The sequence below is a fragment of the Brachyistius frenatus genome, unplaced genomic scaffold (assembly GCF_029030835.1).
Source record: "Brachyistius frenatus isolate BFR_SWC_R1_liver_20210118 unplaced genomic scaffold, ASM2903083v1 Contig_5, whole genome shotgun sequence".
Taxonomy (NCBI): Eukaryota; Metazoa; Chordata; class Actinopteri; family Embiotocidae; genus Brachyistius; species Brachyistius frenatus.
The window spans coordinates 7,477,863-7,496,255 of record NW_027210604.1 but is presented as its reverse complement, the minus strand read 5'-3'; the positions used below and the strand labels follow the sequence as shown (position 1 = coordinate 7,496,255).

Here is an 18,393-nt window from a genome sequence, read left to right as displayed (position 1 = left end):
GAAGGGAAGTGGGAAAATAATGAAGAAAGGGCTATTTCCTTATTAGTCTTATTTATTCATTTTATGGGATTTATTGACAATAAAGAACAATAGAACAAGACCAGTCTTATCCTGGTATACAGTTAAACAGAGTAAATTTGAGTGTCATAGGTAACTAATACATATTTGCCAGTTGTATGGCTGTGCCTTTGGATTAAGTCATCCAACCTTTTGAATCTTAAAAAATGAAAATTGTTTACTCCATTTTGAGGCTTAACTATATTTACAAGCTCCATGCATAACTGAAGTTCACCAAGTTCTGATTTCGACTGCAGTTGTCACACCAGTTTTTGGTTTTGTTGCCGTGCAGCATCAACAAAGGCACATTTTAAATAAATGTCAACAACATACTGAGAATTGACTTTCAAAGGCACCCACCAGCAAATGCAAGAAAAGTTTTAACTGACCTAGTAATAAAATAAAGAGTGCGTTGGAACATGTAAACACCAGACAGTATTAAATCACATCAAATGTTGACTTGAAATCTTCAAATCATAATTTCAGTCAGAATGAAAAAAAAAATGCAACTGCAACTATTGACTAACCGCTTTGTAAAAGCTATTTTTCAACGTATTTGTTGGGGACTAGAAGAGTTTCAACTCAAACAGCAAATTTTGGTTGCCTCTGTTGCTGCTGCTTGAAATGTTGCTGTTTCTCTTGACTAGATAGTGTTAGCTTGTCCAGTCAAGCTACCTTTAGTTATATTTGCCCCAGCAACAACAGCCAGCAATTAAAAGCAAAACGTACTTTGTAATTGGTTTTACAACCATGTATTATTTAAATATATAAGATTAGAGTATCTTCTCAGAATACCATTTAAATTAGGATGCTCTTTGAAATGTCACCCCCTGAAAAACAGTCACTATAGGCTTCCAGAGCAAGAGTTTTATTTTATTGTTGATGCTTACATAGACTACACACAAGGGATCAGACATAGCCACAAAGGAACTCTGCAAAACAGTTAAAAGTTGTCTGACCTTCATGACCTGAAAGAAGACGAGAGAGAAAAGCCCACCACGGTCGACATTTTAGAGCCAAGTGCTGACGTGCAGTACTTTTGTCTGAGCTTTGACAGTATAGGCTTGATACAAATTTTGCAATGGACCTTTTCAACTCTGCTCTTGGGAGAAATATTACGTTTGTGCGTCCAGCATATTTCATAATAAGTGGATTTTTTGGCATACCTAATATCAAGTATTACTACGTCTTTCTGTTTTTTGTATATATTGTTTCTGTGGTGGGAAACACAGTTGTGATGGCTGTAATATTTTTGGATTATAACCTGAGAACTCCAAAATATATAGCAGTTTTTAACCTTGCATTTGTGGACTTGTTAGGTAACTCTGCTCTGGTGCCGAAGGTTCTTGACATTTTTCTGTTTGATCACAATTACATCCCCTACAATGACTGCTTGACATTCCTTTTTTTCTGTTACACCTGCCTTTCAATGCAAGCTCTGAATTTGGTTGCACTTGCCTATGACAGACTGATCGCAATCATCTTTCCTCTGCATTATCAAGTGAAGATGACCCACAGGTTCATGCTGTCTTTGATTACTTCTTTGTGGGTCTTTATCATTACTTTTGTACTGATTGCAGTCGGTCTTCTTACAAGACTTTCTTTTTGTAAGTCTGTGGTTGTGAACAGCTATTTCTGTGACCATGGCCAGATATACCGGCTTGCGTGCAATGATTATACTCTCAATTCACATTTCAGTACGGTGTTGATATTTGTGATTCTCTGGCTTCCAATGGTATTTATATTGCTCAGTTATTCATATATTGGTTATGCATTATCTAAAGTAGCCAGCGTTAAGGAAAGAGTGAAAGCTTTTAAAACCTGCACTGCTCATGTTTCATTAGTGGCAATCTATTTCATCCCAATATTAGTCACATTTACCATGAGTTCCAACATACATCCAAATGCCAGGATCATAAACTTGTCTCTGACCTCAATCTTTCCACCCATGTTAAATCCAATCATTTATGTTCTGCAAACACAAGAAATCAAAGTATCATTGAAAAAAACATTAAGAATCAGGACACAATCCAAGATTATGGTGAAAAATGTCATAATAAAATAACCATCTGTCTATATTTTGTTTAGGACAGTAGATAATCACAGCAAGATTTTTTGTAAAAACATTGAGGCAATAGCTAACGTAAGGGTATCTGTTAGATACCATTGTAACATCCAATAAATGTTTGTTTATTCAACATTAAATGTATTTACATTATCATGTCTTTTAATAAAAAAAAAAACTATTTTAAAGGACCTTACTGGAATTAGGTAACTATTTTATAGAGAGACCATTATGTTTGTGTCTCGGCAGATGTTGTCTTGATGCAGTCTGCTGTATTTTAGGAAATGTATATTGTGCTCTTTTTAACTTTTGTAAAATTAATGCTTTATCAAGTAAGATTTAATCTGATCAAATAGCGTATAAATACGTAGCAAGTGCATTTAAAAGGTGCAATTGTTTTGTGTTTCCTTTTTTTGAATTAATCTACGGTGTTTGCTATACCAACACTGCTTCACATGGAGTCATGAAGATTACTTACTACTGTATGTTTGCATTGAAAACAAAATTGTAATATGAACAATGAAAAACTGCCCAAATGTTTATCCACAGTGAAATTGTTATCATTATCGAGGACTCAAGTTAGATTTCAGTCAGGCCAATTGCAAGGCTTTGTTTGTTTTTGTTATGTAATTCTTGTAAAACTCATATATGTAGTGAACTTCATAAAAGGTATCAAATGTATTTTTAAGGATATATAAGTGAAATTGATTTTAGTTGACTTTGTTAAATTGTTATTTTTGATATATTTTTTTGTGTAAATCCATTGAGAGTAACAATAATTAAATTCCTTGTATGTCTTAATGTGCTTGTCCAATAAAGCCGATTCCGATCGTACGTGAAGTTTTTGCTGCAAATAAGCTACAAAGTCCAAAACGCGACATGAGAGTGACAATTTTTCATAATTACCACATGAGATCTTGAGTTATGGCCCCAAACATATTTTGTGAGTTCACAGTGACCTTGTCATCGAACCAGTTATCCTTGGGAGCAATTAAACCTTTGTGTCAACTTTGAAGAAATTCCCTGAAAGCATTCGTGAGATACCATGTCTACAAGGATGGGAGGACGGGAGGTCCAAGTGACTTTGACTTTTGACCACCAAAATCTATTTAGTCCAAGTGAATGTTTGTGCTAAATTTGAGGAAATTGGCTTGAGGCGTTGTTGAGATATGGGACTGATGGACTGATGAATGGATGGAGGCCTAAATATCTAATAACATCAGTATCAGTAGTACCTCTCTCCCCCATCCTTACCAGGACACTCAGTGTTTGAAGTAGTTGTGCCTCAAGCTGCTGTACAGTGACGACACAAGGGAAGAGACAGTTGCTATAAGTGCTAGAAAACGGAGCACCAGACTGTTAAACTGAGCTTGCCTCTGAGGACACAGGACACGAGGATAGTAAAAGATTACCATACAGTCTTCAAATGGAACTTTTCAACCCAACTCTTGAGAAGAACGCCACCTATGTGCGTCCTGCATATTTTATGATAAGTGGTTTTATTGGCATACCTAATGTTAGGTATTACTTTGTCTTTCTCTGTTTTATCTATATTTTCTCATTTTTGGGAAACACAATGGTGATGACTGTAATCATTTTGGATCGTGCATTGAGAGCTCCTAAATATATTGCAGTTTTTAACTTAGCATTGGCGGACTTGTTGAGCAGCTCTGCTTTGGTACCAAAGGTTCTTGACATCTTTCTGCTTAACCATCGCTATATTCCCTACAATGACTGCTTAACATTCATGTTTTTCGTCTTCACCTTTCTTACAATGCAGTCTCTTAACCTGGTTGCACTCTGCTATGACAGACTGATAGCAATCTACTACCCACTGCACTATCACACAAAGGTGACCCACAGAGTCATGCTGACTATTATTGTGGTTTTCTGGCTCTTGGACATTTTTCTTGCAATGCTTGCAGTTGGCCTTCTCACAAGACTTTCTTTCTGTAAGTCCGTGGTTATTAACAGCTATTTCTGTGACCATGGCCCTGTGTATCGGCTTGCGTGCAATGATTATACTCCCAACCTTGTAATTAGTTGTTTTTTACCAGTTCTTATTCTTTATCTTCCACTACTATTTATCTTGGTAAGTTACTACTGTATTGGCTATGCCTTGTCAAAAATTTCTACAGTTCAGGAAAGAGTGAGGGCTTTTAAAACCTGTACAAGTCACCTTTCATTAGTGGCAATATATTTCTTCCCTCTGATGATTGTATATCTCTTTGCGACCACAATACATCCAAATGCTAGAATCATAACCCTGTCTTTGAACACTGTCATCCCTCCCCTGCTGAACCCATTCATTTATGTTTTTCAGACACGAGAAATCAAAGAATCTTTGAAAAAGTTGTTGAAAATTCGAGGGAAAGCCAAAATTTCAACAACAAATTAAAAAATAGCCCTCAACTTTTGTACTTTGATCTAAAATCCACTGTAAAATACTGCAGTTGGTTATCAGTAGTGATGCTTCCAAATATTGCATCAGCCACATCATACAAACAGAACTAGTATTGAATGGTATATCTTTGTCTTTTCTACTATGCTCAAAGTGAATTAATTGTAAAAAATATATATTTCATTTTATAGCCCTTAAAGAACAATTACAGTATGACATAACCAGCTATTCTACAAAATACATGTTAGAAAGAGATACAGAGGTTTTTTTTTTACTCTGCCCACTGAAAACAAGGTGCAAATATATACTGCTAACAATAGCACAGCTGTTTACAACTGCTTTGAAGGAAGTGAATGATTACATGAAGTTAACGTATATGTTTATAAAGCCATCTTTTATGAGAAGTGTAACCAGAACAATGCCTCTATAACATGTACATTTCACAGATTAATGTCAAACATAGCAAAATGATTGTTCATGTTTTTTAGATAATCAACAGATACCTGCTTTTATTGCTTTCGTGTTGCATTGGATGATATGTAAAATTTTGTCTAAAGGGAGAATGTTTTTTATGATAGCAATTTATTGTGTGATGTTTGTACTTTTTAGTTGTATTGGCAATTGTGGTTGTTTTTATTAAACTGAAAATGTGCCTACAATGTTTCAGACAGAGTAATGCAGCCCATAACAGCCAACATATGTAATATGTATGTGAAACAAATGTAAAAATTAAAAACACTATGTATTTATATTAATGCAAATTAAAATGATATACAAATCAGGGTTTTTCTCTGCTTTCTGAAGGGCTTGGTTGCTGTGGTAGCAGTGGGGGTAGTGAGCAGTTATTTGATTTATGAAAATGCATTTTTACTTAAATATTAGGACTATTATCCTTACAATATTTATATAAAGATAATAATCCTCAAACATTGGTGAACGAAAGTACACTCCTATTCCTATGATGCTGCTACTAATATATAATCTTTATCATTTTCTGTCCTACAATATTACATTTACTGTTATTGTGTATATGGTGTTGAATTTTGAACAGAATAACTGAAAGCAGGGGACAAGTTCTCCAAGTAAGTTAAGTTTGTGTCATGTAGGCTAACTTAATTTATAAGTTAATGATATAGTTCGTATGCTATGAGGACAACCAGTCTCTGGGGAAAAAGGTTTTGTCATCAGTCAGCTAAACTGCTCGCAGTTACAAACATTTTTTTGTGATCATGGGCCATTATATCGTCTGGCTTGTAATGATACGACGTTAAATTATATAGTAGGATTTGTTCTTTTCATTATAATCCTCTGTATTCCTCTTCTATTGATAGCTGTGTCATATGTTTGCATTTCTATAGCACTGAGTAGAACTGCATCAGGAGAGGAACGACTCAGAGCATTGAAAACTTGTACTTCTCACTTGATCCTTGTGACCATTTTCTTCCTACCATTTATTGTAACCAACATAGCTGTACTGGCCTTCCACATCCATACTAATGCCAGGATCATAAACTCCTCATTGACACACATAATATCTGCTTTGCTCAATCCTTTTATATACACTTTAAAGACAGAAGAAGTGCTGACTGCTATCAAGAAGCTGTGGAAAAGAAATAGACAAATTAACATAGCTACAAAATGGTGAACTCTTTATCACTGCTATATTGACACATTTTGCACTTAACCCCCCCGACCCCACCAAAAAAGAAAAAAAAAAACCTCTTTTGAGCCTCTAACACATAAGCTGTGTTGGGGAGTAACTACTTACATCTAACGGGGTTATGTAATTAAGTTACATAGCCTTGTTTGTGATCCATTTTATTGTTTGAATTTGCAACACTTCTTGTCTGCCAATCAAATCAATGTATATTGCTGTAACCAACCACACCAAGGTGGTTTGCGAGGTAGTCGGAAAAGGAACGCCTTTCACTGCTGTAAATTCCAGAATATTTTCATTCTGAAATCAGAAAAAAAGGAACGAGCCCACATAAATGGTTGAATTATATTGTAATAGCAATACTGTATAATACTCATGTAAAACAAAACATGGATCTGAGATGTTGTTGTGACTCACAATTACACATTATTTCATGTGCTTATAGGTTGGAGCTCTCATTAAGAGACACTGAGTTTTTATTACATAAGTGTAAATGTCCTAGGTTTGAGTCTTATTTTAACTTTGAGCAGAGTGACAATGATTAGATTAGCATTTTTTTTTTTAAACAATAACTGATTTTTGTCACGTACAACCCTGTTTCCAAAAAAGTTGGGGCGCTGTGTGAAATGTCAATAAAACAGAATGTGATGATTTTCAAATTATCAAGTAAACCCATATTTAATGGCAAATAGACCAAATACAACATATTCAATGTTGAGACTAAGGAATTTTATTGTTTCATAAAAATTTTAAACTCTGCCTCTCTGAGATGCTCTTTTTAAATCTAATCATGTTACTGATCTGTTGGCTAATTAGTTCTGAGATGTTCCACCAGGTCTTGTTTTTAGCGTTATACACCTTTTTAGTCTTTTGTTGCCCCTGTCCCAATTTTCATAAACATGTTGCCGGCATCAAATTCAAAATGAGCATATGTTGACATGATTTGCAAATCATCACATTTAACTTTTTTAGAAATGGGGTTCTAAAAAAAATACCAAATATTTGTATTTACCAGCTTCTAATATTGAGTACTGCTTTTCTTTTTCATATATGATAGTCAACCAATTATTTTCAAAGATTTGAATACATCCCCATGGGTTGTTTCATAATATCATGGGCAATAGGCCAAATTACTAGTGAAAATAATTCTTATACTGTCCTAGTTTTGATCCTGTTTGGAGTATAGTAGAAACCTTGTTATTCACATCCCTATATAAATGATTATAACAGTGTCCAAGTGTAGTGGCTATCTTTACTTTGTCTTTAGTCATTCCTATGATCATCTAATTTCTATCATGGATCTCATCTGAGAGATGGACATTAGACACTTTCATGAAACACATTTTCATCCTGAAACAACAAAACTGGGGAAAAATATGCAAGTGGTTTCAGCTCTCTCTATAGGATCAAGCGTTGGAGAGTACTCATTTTTAGTCTATTCATTAGCCCGTCTTCGTTGGCATCGGGGACTGAGTGAGAGGTGTGGTACACCCTGGATAGGAAGCCAGTGGCTGGGCTGACCAAAAGACAGACAGCAGCTTTTGATGAGTTTAAGCTTAATGAACCAATGACTGATACATAAGGAGGCATTTTTGAAGGTGAAGGTAAAACATGATAGAGTCAGTAATTGTGTTATGTCTGCTCCATCTAGTGGTTTGCACTTGTACCTCCCTGGGTCACGACATATGAGCTGAGAGCAGAGGTAGGATGGCTTGCTGAGTCACATTGTCTACTCTGTGTTTGTTTGTATAAGAAGCAATATTGGTAGCTAGTTGGCATTTAGTCCCCTGCCCATACATTAAGTTTTAGTTGGAGATTACAAAAAAACAGTCATGCTTTCTGTTAAAATAGCCATAGAATGGCATGTCCTGCCACCTTCTGACCTGGTGTGAAGAACAAATTGATTTTGGTTGTATACATGGTGAGGCTTTTTGCCTTTTTAATCAACAAAATTGGATGTTCAGGAGAAATTTGTCTTCTCAACAACCATCCAAACGTTCAGTATCCAAAACACTCAAAACTATGTACTTTTCATAACAACACTATGAGTTAGTGTGTTACTTTATGGCAAACATTTTTGAGCAGAGGACAAAAATATATATGGGATATGGTGCATAAATTCTTCAGCATAGAAATAAACTGTTAAGTGTATCCACTGGCTGTCAGTGGATCTGTTAATGATTTAACAACAAGACAAATTAAACTTATTGTCTGGTATGACAATTTCATATTTAGGGCCTGAGCACCAATGGTGTGAAAGCCCTATTGTTATCCAAGTGATTATTATGATTCTCTGTAAACAACTGCATTTTTGGAGGCTTTATCACATTCAAAAACTCATGAAAGTTGGTACACCCATCTCAAAATTCGGTATTTTAGGTGAGTTGCGAGTGGGCGTGGCCAAATGGGTCGCTAGCGCCCCCTAAACAGATGCCCTGGCGGCTCCATTTAGCTACATGCACGAAATTATGTGGACGTGTGTATCACACCTGGACGTACAAAAAAGTTACATTGCACCATTACGTTAACTCAACAGGAAGTCCGCCATTTTGAATTTAGTTGCCATTTTTGGTGATTCGCATGTGCTGTACTTTAACAAACTCCTCTTTCAGATTTTGTCAGACCGACTTGAAATTGAGTCTGTGTCCTCTTAACATGTTTGGAATTAAAAGTTATCATAAGAATTTGTTTTCGTCGATCGGTGTGCCCGTGGTGTGGCGGCCAAAAAGTGACCCAAAAGTCATACTATAGCATGTCGTCCAAAATATGACCCAAAAATTACTTTCTGGTCACTTTTTGCTGAAGTATGATGGCTTTTTTCATAATTTGGATGACATGCTATAGTATGATTTAAAAAAAAAATTTTTAAGTCATTACAAAAGGCAGAATCGATCCCCCAACCATCTAACTGAGAGGCAACAGTGCGAACCATTACACCACCAATCTGCATTGTGACAAGTCTTTGACTCACTGCAAGCTAAAACTCCACCGTCCACAAATATTAATTTAAATGCGACCAAAATTGCTGCAGACATTCTTTGGATAGCAGATATACGTGTTTTCAAAGGGGTCTGCAGTGATATTAAATATGTGCCTGTAATGTGTAGTGTATGCAAAACTTTTTCAATTTCTCCAAACGTATCAACTTCACTAAAAGTTGAATCAGCATCAACAGGCCAAGGTGGAATCTGAACCATTAATAGCAACCTTGGTGAAGTATAATCTTTCACCTGTTGAGTTAACCAGACTGTCGGTTGAGTCGCTGGAAGCGCTGAGTGAACTCCATGAAACTCTTTCTCCTGCTGCGGCTCCTCCTCCGGTGCTGAAGATAGTCCAGTGGTTTACAACGTCTACGTCTACAACGCTGACTGGAAACGACCTCATGAAGACACGGGTTCGAGCCCCGCCAAGGTAACACACACATGATTCACAGTTTACCCGCCGAGGTAACGTACAAGGTTCACGGTTTACCCGCCGAGGTAACGTACAAGGTTCACGGTTTACCCGCCGAGGTAACGCACAAGGTTCACGGTTTACCCGCCGAGGTAACGCACAAGGTTCACGGTTCAGAGAGGAGTGAGACCTCCTAAGGCAAGTCCCTCTAAGGGTAAGCCACACGGTTTGTACATGCAGTCATGCTAAACCAAAGGCCAACAACAATACAAAAAAAGTCCAAAAGTGACTTTTTTTTTTCATATTTCAGACATGATATAGTATGACACAGTGGTTAGTTGCTCAGTGAGAAATAACTTGGGGCATGCATGTCAGTTCAGAAAAAGGTCATACTCCAAAAAGTCATGAAAAGTCATGCTTTAGCATGTCATCCAAAAAGTGACCCAAAATTAAGTTTTGTACAGAGTATAGAGTATAGAATATATAGAATATAGTATATAGTATAGCCAGAGCGATGAGGCTAAGTTTGATGTTTCACCGTAACACAGGAAGTTGATGTTTAAGGTCAAACCATGCTCCAAACCTCATGAAACTTGCGTCAGACACCAACTTTCATGAGTTTTTGAAGACGTTAAAGCCGCCAAAAAAAAGCCTTTTTTTTTTTTTTTTTTTTTTTAAGAATAAGGAACAAGATCGAGGAGAAAAAAATAAAACTGCAAGCTGTAATATGCTGACCCTCGTGTGCTGCACGTCAGGGAGCCGGCGGCCCCGACCCGCTGGATCTCCGACGTGAAGCTGCGAGGGGCCCGCATATCACTGCTTGCAGTTTTAATTTTGAGATACAGTTACAGTTGTCATTCATTGTAAAAGATGCACTGTACACATAAACCCACTAGAGGGCAGGCATTCATCATATACTGTAAGTCTTCTATTGTGGACAGCCTGAAGTACAGTGTGATGTACTGACAAGAGTACTGGATAAATAATATCTAATTTCATGTAAACATATATAGAGTATTCTGCCTTTCCTGTAGGGATATTGTGAAAGTGCCCATGAATATTCAAGTCCATGCAGTATAATTTTTTTTAATTTTAATATCATATGAATTATAATTTTATAATGCTTTGAGTTAATACAAACAATAAATCAACTAAACAATAAGAAATATTAAAGTTCTGAAATGTATTACTAAATGTAGAAAAAAACAGAAGTTAAGAGAAGAAAATGAGTTCGGAATAACTGAATATGCCTGTTTCAAATAAGTTTCAACTAAAGTAAATACACATTGTAAAAATTTTACTGAAGCAAAAGACATAAACTCATCTAGTGCACCAATCTAATTTGGGTTCACTTATAATATTTTGATGGGACATCATATAAATAAGTATTTCAAATTGTGATTTCCTCATATTATTGAGCATTTGAAGTATATTTTAATATGGAAATTGAATACAGAAAACAAACTTTTGTTGTTATATGCATCACAAGATTTCTACCACTCATAGTATCTTCAGAGTACACCAAATGCTTGGAAATATGTCATATAGTCAAACAAGCCTGCTACACAAGCACAGTCTTCTGGAAATAGATCTGCAGCAAACCATCTTCATGAGAACCTGCAGAGGTTTTTGTAAAGCTCTACAGTTGTTTACAATAAATTACCACAGAATGTTTACTTTCAGGAGGTTCATTATAAATGTCTGTAAGAGAAATAATATAGGCTGTATACAGTAAAAAAAAAAAAAAAAATCCAAACAATCTGTGAGTTTAAAAAAACAATGAAACTACAGATTAGTGTTACAAGGTAGGATTTTCAGATTTAAAAAAAAGTTTTAAGCACTTTGAAAGGCGTTGATTATTAGTGTTTTGTTCAAATGTGCAGAAAAACAAGTGCAGAGCTAGAAAAAGATAATACATAATGACAATGACAATGCATTTAATATAATAATTTACAAGAATTACATCAAGTACATTGAACCTCATTTCACCTTCAATTTGTCAAATATACCATCAGCACATTTTGTGAGGCTGTTGAGTTGTGTGTCTTTCTTGTTCTTTCTGTGTGCCATGGAAATTCACCTGGCAGTCTTAAAAAGTCAAACATCATGTGATGTTCAGCCACTCACAGCGTGCAACAATGGAGCCATGAGATCATTTAAAAAAAAAAAATTCAGCAAAAGCATCTTTTATCAGGAATATATGATGAACACAGCACAGAGCGTAGTGGTGAAAATATTCAAATACAGGAAATCTTTAAAAGGGGAAGTAAAAAAAGGATACCTGTGAAGTGATATTTAGCTCACAAATAAATAAGTGGTTCACTGTGAAACTCTTTTTACAGTCAGCTCATTTCATTCAGAAATCCCTGAAATGATTAAACTATGAAAGGCAGATAGTTATTAAAGTGTGAAGCGTCAATGTTTTTGTGCCAATTCAATTTTTTCGGGCCCGGTTCTATCTCTTTGCTTTTTGACCCTCTACCCAAACATTTAAAGCATAATAGTTACCTTCCTTTTAAAAACTTTCCAAGGTTTTCTCTTACCTTGGTCTGTGCCAGTTGTGTTTTGTCTGATCAGTGCCAGCGCTCTGATTTTGAGTTCCTTGGTTTTCAAAGAATATACAATAGGATTGATGCAGGGTGGGATGCAAGAGGCCAGTGACAGACTGAGCACACGCTGGTCCGGGTCAATGAGCCGCAGATAAAACCCGATAGCAAAAATGATAGTGGTAGGAAAATAAAATATAGCGACTAGAATAAGATGCTCAACACACGTGGCCAAAGCTTTCACCCGACTGTCCAAAGATTTCATCCTGAACACGGTCACCAAGATACTGATGTAAGACAAAAGAATGAAAGTAAAGGGTCCTACAAGGATTATGAAAGTAAGCAAAGAGGCCACCCACCACTGCATTGAGTTATCATTGCAGGAGAGTCTAAACACAGGTGCATAGTCACAGAAATAACTGTACACTCTGACAGAGTTGCAAAAAGACAGTCGAGTCATTATACTTGTTGCAAAAGCAGTGATTGCCAGAGCTGAAGACCAAGTCAGGCTGACAATACAACTCATGCTCCGCAGTGTGTTGATGGAGTTCTGACGCAGAGGGAAACATATTGCAATCAAGCGGTCATAGGCGAGTATAGCGAGTGCATACGACTCCAAAGTCGCAAAAGTATAGTAAACAAACATTTGTAACAAACATAGGTTAAATGGAATGAAGTTATCCTTCATGAGAAACGCCTTTATCATGCTGGGAATAGTGCATGTGTTCAGGAATAAATCGATCACTGCGAGGTTGACAACAGCCACAAATTTTGGAGTGTGTAAACAATGATTAACAGCAATGACATAGATCACCAAACTGTTGAACAGCACTGTAACCACATAAACAAATGCAAGGAAGATGAAGTAGACACTGATAAAAGTAAAAGTCTGAAATCCGATCACATAAAAGCCCGGAGGATGAATGATGACAGAGTGGTTCAAAACAGTCCTGAGAAAAGACATAGTTGATCTCCATAGCCTGTGTTGGAGGAAAAGCTCTTCAGTCTAAAGAACAAGAAGTCTTACAGATATGATATTCATGGCAATTTAATGAGCATATTTAAACTCAGGTGTGTATAAAGTTCAAACATGCATGTGCTAAAATAGTGAATGTGGCTCACCTGATGCTCTGTGTCTGACCTGTTTACGGTGGAAGATATATTTCCCTCATTGATCTCATGAGATATAACCTCCAACTGATACTGAGAACGTTGTTTTGCAATACCCTATTAATTACATTAATTTGATCCATGGAGAGCTGCAGCTTGCTTTGTTTAATCTATTCTTGTTCTCAAAAACAAACAGCTAATTGTTGTTTAACCCTCGTGTTGTCCTTGGATCAAAATGACCCGCAGCTGTGTTCAACCAAGTTCTATTTTATTTTCATATTTTTTGGGATCATTGGTGACAAGGAGGCTGTGAGGGTTTCTTTAAAGAATGATCACCAATGATCCCCCAAAAAATATAAAAATATAGAAATAAAATAGAACTTGGTCGAACACAGCTGCGGGTCATTTTGACCCGAGGACAACACGAGGGTTAAATGTTTTAGAGTCAAAGCATCTCACAGCGACACATGTAATCTGGCCACAAAATAAATTAGGTGTGCTGCTGGGATCATTTCTGGATCATGAACATGGACATTATGCTGCAGTGACTGCTGAGTCTGGCAAAGTTTCACAAAGGCCTGTCTAAATACTTTTGTATTTTTTTTCCGTAAAAAATTGGATTACATAGACATTTTTAATTGTTGACACGTCGAATGAACACAGAATACTGATCACAAGTATTCTTAGTTACTTTGTGAGTAGGAAAGTGAGAGAGAGCAAATGCTTCACCTTCACCACCACTGTACACAACCACATTGTTCCCTAAAAGTTGTTGTTAAACAGGTCATAGTTTTAACAGGCCCAATATCGACTTTCATCACCGGAGAATTGCTTATCACTTAGCTTTACTGTAACAAAAGATTTCACAGTTGCACCTTAATTTGAACAATTATAACTTGTCATTCATAACAAACCTAAAAACCTATGATTGGTGGCCTTTCACTATCTGTGAACTGTCCTCTGTTTTATTTTGTAGTCCCAAGGTTTGTAATGTTGAACATGTTGACCTTTGTAAAACTCTTAGAATCATTGACTTTTATTTACAGCTTTAGGTTGTGTTACAAATTCACTGTGAACCATAAATAAATACATCCACCATAAATCAACTAAGATTCCTGAGATATGTTATCTACTTCATTTTGAAATAGCGAAAGGTCTGAATCTTTGATTTTATATTTCTCACTCGTAGGTGTTTTTCTTAAGTTTGGCAGAGAAGTGGTTTTACTGGAAGCCCAAGTGTTCTATGAAACATCTGTGAAAAGAATTATAACTCCAGAGTGAGTTTATATTGGCTGGAAAAGCCCACTCATCAATCAGGTTCCACACGCACACTTAAAATTCAGAGACAGCATGTTATCTTGCTGCTCATACTTTATTTGCATAACGCATTATTAAATTAGGTACAGTCTCTCCCAGTTAAGGATGTCAATCAGGTCCAGAATACATCCCACAATGTGTTTGTGGCTTTGTAAGTTCAGTTGGGTGCAGACTGAGTGGAGATTGCCTCCTGCTTTATCAGCTGTTGTTTCCGAGCGTTTTGGAAATTCATCATGCAGTCTTTGAAAGTCTGGACCTGGCTCTGGCACACTCGCCAGTCCTGGTGTTCAGCCATGCACTCCTGCACAGCATAGTGTAGCTCAGCACATCCAGTGCGCGATATCATCTGTTCCACGGGGTCATCCTCGTCGTCTTTGCGGCTGCGGTCGTGGGGCGAAGCGGACGCCATCCTGTGCTGATGACAGTTGGCTCAGGGCAACACGAGCTGATATTAATAAACAAATGATAATACAGTTTTAGGAGCAAACACATGTTGCCCAGGCCTCTTAGCAGCAACATCTTGAGTATTTAAACACTTAATAAGACATTGCTCCTTATTACAATTTACTCATTTTTAATAGTTTTACTGTTGTGTGTCTGTCTCATAAGACCCTTTGTAAAAAAAACATTAGTGTTAAAGAATTTGGTGCTTTCATTAATCAGCACATTGTTAGTGACAAATAATTAATATTAACATTATTATTTATTGTACATTTTATGCCAACTTTACACTTTATACTACATTTGATCTTATAAAATATGATGATGAAACCTGAGAAGTTAAAAAGAGCTCCACCGTGATCATACAGTTACGTGCTAATGCATCAATAGTAATACAAATACTGTATACATAGCTCTCCGACAGCGGGCATTTTGCACGTTTACTTTCGATAGTTTAACACTAGGTACACTTTGATGACGTACTTTTATTTATTTTTAATGTTTAACAAAACACTCCTTAATGTTTCACGCTAACTAACACGCACGTTAACATTTCTCTGTCTTTTGCACTCACCTTTTAGTTTTCTCTGCGACGATCTCTCACTGAAATGAACCTTTTCTAACCTACATAACTGTCGACTTTTCGTAAGCAACGACACGGAGGTGTTTACACGGAGGACACATTTGAGCAAAGGACGAAAGTGTAGCAGTAAAACCGTTCCGTCGATGCAGACGTCATTTCCGCCGCATAGAGCGAGCGCTTCTACTGCTGTAATAACGTCACTGAGTCAATAGTGAAACGTCTGTTCCAGATCAATACATATATTCATAACATACAGAACACAATTAAGTATGTCTTGATAGCATCTTTCATAAAGTATTAAGTTGTAAACATTTAGAAACTAAAAACCAACAAACAACAAAACGTAAACAAACAAAAGTATAAAAACAAATTGATATCTTAGATAGCATGAGGACTAGTGGGCTATGTAGGTAGGTAGGTATTTACTTTATTAATCCCCCAGGGGAATTTTTTTTTCGCTACAGCAGCATACAGAAGCAATAAGATAACAACAGAAATAATAGAATAAAATAATAGAATAGAATATAATAGAATAGAATAATAGAAAAGCAATAAAATAGCAGTAAATAGCAGTAAGGTGACTAAGGGTCTTGCTTAGATGTGGGCTGGTGATGGATAAACTTAAAAAAAAAAAAAAAAAAAAAAGAGTGATTGTATCCAACCATTAGTCATTTTAAAATTGGGGGTAATTTTGTTTATCCAACTCAGACAAACGTCTTCTTTGATTCGGTTCCCTACTAGATCAAATTTAGCCATTATAATCAGGAATCATTTTTAGACAGACAAGGGATAGATCACGCACAGGGAAAAAGATTAATGTAGTAATACAGTCGTAGCGTCATTTGATTTGATTTTCAACTTTGTGACCATTTTATTCAAAAATATAAATTGATTTAAATCATATGGTAGCTCAGGACTGGGTTCACGTGCATGCGTGCAATATGAAGACCTATTTAGTCTACTAAAATGTCACTAAAAATATTTGGTTGAATATTGAAAAAGTCTGTGTGACTCATGATTCAAATTTACATTGACTTAATAACCAACCAAGACTGTGATCTTTAATCAACTTGTGCTTAAAAACCTGTAACCGTTTCCTGTTTTAAAAAAAGAAAGAAGCAGTTCTCACGTCTACAGGCGGCATTTTTTTACTAGACATCTGTAAATGAGAGAGAATTCGTCATCAGCTGCTCTAAACATGTCCCAATTCAGTTGTTTTCATCAGTGAAACATCTCATTAAATATAATTGTCCTAAAATTGGGAAATTCAATTTGGAATTGAAATTAAAGTAATTATCTAGAAAATTTCTGTTTTGTTTTCGTTGGTGGCACCGAAGGTGATGAGCAGTATTGATGGAAATGTTTTCACTTCACTTTCCAGAGATACAAACAGTATTCGCCTCAGTGATGCTTCACAAACAAGTGAGAGAAAGAGCGAACCTTTAGCAAGATATAACAGAAGTGTGTGAAGTACCACGTGTCAGAAGACAATTATCTAAATCCTTTCGTAGGACCATAATTTCTTTATACCATCTTAGACAAATATGGTAAGGACTATTTAACAAATCTATTTCTTTGGTTTTCAAATAAGCTACAATAAGACTGATGCAGATAAACCCCAGTAGTGGAAATTTAAGTGCCACAAATGGCCAAGGCTTTCACCTGACTGCCTGTAGTAAAAGAACCTACAAGGGACAAGAAAGTAAGCAAAGAGGCCACAGATGACTGCATTGTGAAATCATTATGAACAAGTAAACACAGATGAAAATATAGCTGAAACAGAGAGTTGAGAGATTATACAGGTCATGATGTGCCAAATCGAAATTATTCCAATGAGCCCAATTTGTTTTGCCATCACCAGAGAATTTCAGTTAATGGAGTTCAACAAACAAATCTTAATTTCCTAATTAATCTCGGTTGCACCTATTAGAAACAAAAACAATTAAAAAGACAGGAAAATGGATGTGGGTGTACATTCAATGTCAGCATGAAGCTCTCATTTCATTTATATTACACCAGGTGTTCTCAAACTACCTTGATGGATGAATGAATGCTGATGAATCAAACTACGCCGTCCAAGCGTTTTTCTGTTTCACAGTGGAGATTAGTTAAATAGATGGCCTTTTGTCAATCCACACTGACACACAGTTGTGCTTCCATCACGTCACAAAACATTACATTAACTTGTGTACGTTTCTTCTAGATTTGCTGCTTCTTGCCTGACCCTAACCCTTATCCTAACCTTAGCCTGTATTGGGACTCTATATATGTGACTGTGTAAAGGGAGAATCTCTTGTTGCCTTCTAACTTATCATGCACACAAAACTAATCTCATAACTCTTCATAATTTCATCTGTAAGTCAAACATCATTATTATGAAACTTTCCATGGGAAAAAAAAATGAGTGTTTTTTACAAGAACAACATTAGTAAAGTCCATGTATTAAGATGCCTCTAGCTGATTTGAGAGTGACAGCAAGTTCTTACTTACTGTTTTAAATTTCAGAGACAAGATGACCCCTTCTGTTTTCATTTCTTTAATAGAAAATAGTAAACAAATAGACATATAATATGATTGCTGGTTTGATGCTGACCATAGGCCGAAACTTGATTTTAGTGTCCTGGGGGGTATTCTTAGTGAGACGGAAGAGTCCGTCGTATCTTTACCCTCGATAGAGCTTTCTGTCATTTAGATTTTTAGGAAAAATAGTAACATTTTTGTAATTCACTCTTGGTACATAACTTAAACAAAAAACGTTGACACTTTGTTTAAACTTGGAGTGAATGGAGTGACTGAACAACAAAATGTGATGACATTGACAAT

The 18,393-nt window shown here is 36.2% G+C and overlaps 4 protein-coding genes across 4 annotated transcripts; 2 read left to right on the top strand and 2 right to left on the bottom strand.

Annotated features, from left to right (window-relative positions):
• Positions 1–1,138: 1,138 nt before the first annotated feature.
• Positions 1,139–2,122, top strand: LOC138634939 (olfactory receptor 8G17-like). The gene has a single exon (XM_069722182.1). It carries the CDS (start codon positions 1,139–1,141, stop codon positions 2,120–2,122), a length of 984 nt encoding a protein of 327 aa, XP_069578283.1.
• A 1,426-nt stretch (positions 2,123–3,548) lies between these two features.
• Positions 3,549–4,520, top strand: LOC138633687 (olfactory receptor 1E16-like). Its single transcript, XM_069720071.1, has one exon. The coding sequence runs from the start codon at positions 3,549–3,551 to the stop codon at positions 4,518–4,520; it is 972 nt and encodes a 323-aa protein (XP_069576172.1).
• A 6,915-nt stretch (positions 4,521–11,435) lies between these two features.
• On the bottom strand, positions 11,436–14,488 carry or41a3 (odorant receptor, family 41, subfamily A, member 3). The gene has a single exon (XM_069720058.1). The coding sequence runs from the start codon at positions 13,081–13,083 to the stop codon at positions 12,064–12,066; it is 1,020 nt and encodes a 339-aa protein (XP_069576159.1). The 5' UTR covers positions 13,084–14,488; the 3' UTR covers positions 11,436–12,063.
• Positions 14,489–14,561: 73 nt separating this feature from the next.
• Positions 14,562–15,667, bottom strand: coa4 (cytochrome c oxidase assembly factor 4 homolog). Its single transcript, XM_069720080.1, has 2 exons — positions 15,562–15,667; positions 14,562–14,991 (listed from the first exon to the last, which is right to left on the bottom strand). The coding sequence occupies exon 2, from the start codon at positions 14,953–14,955 to the stop codon at positions 14,704–14,706; it is 252 nt and encodes an 83-aa protein (XP_069576181.1). The 5' UTR covers positions 14,956–14,991; positions 15,562–15,667; the 3' UTR covers positions 14,562–14,703.
• Positions 15,668–18,393: the final 2,726 nt, after the last annotated feature.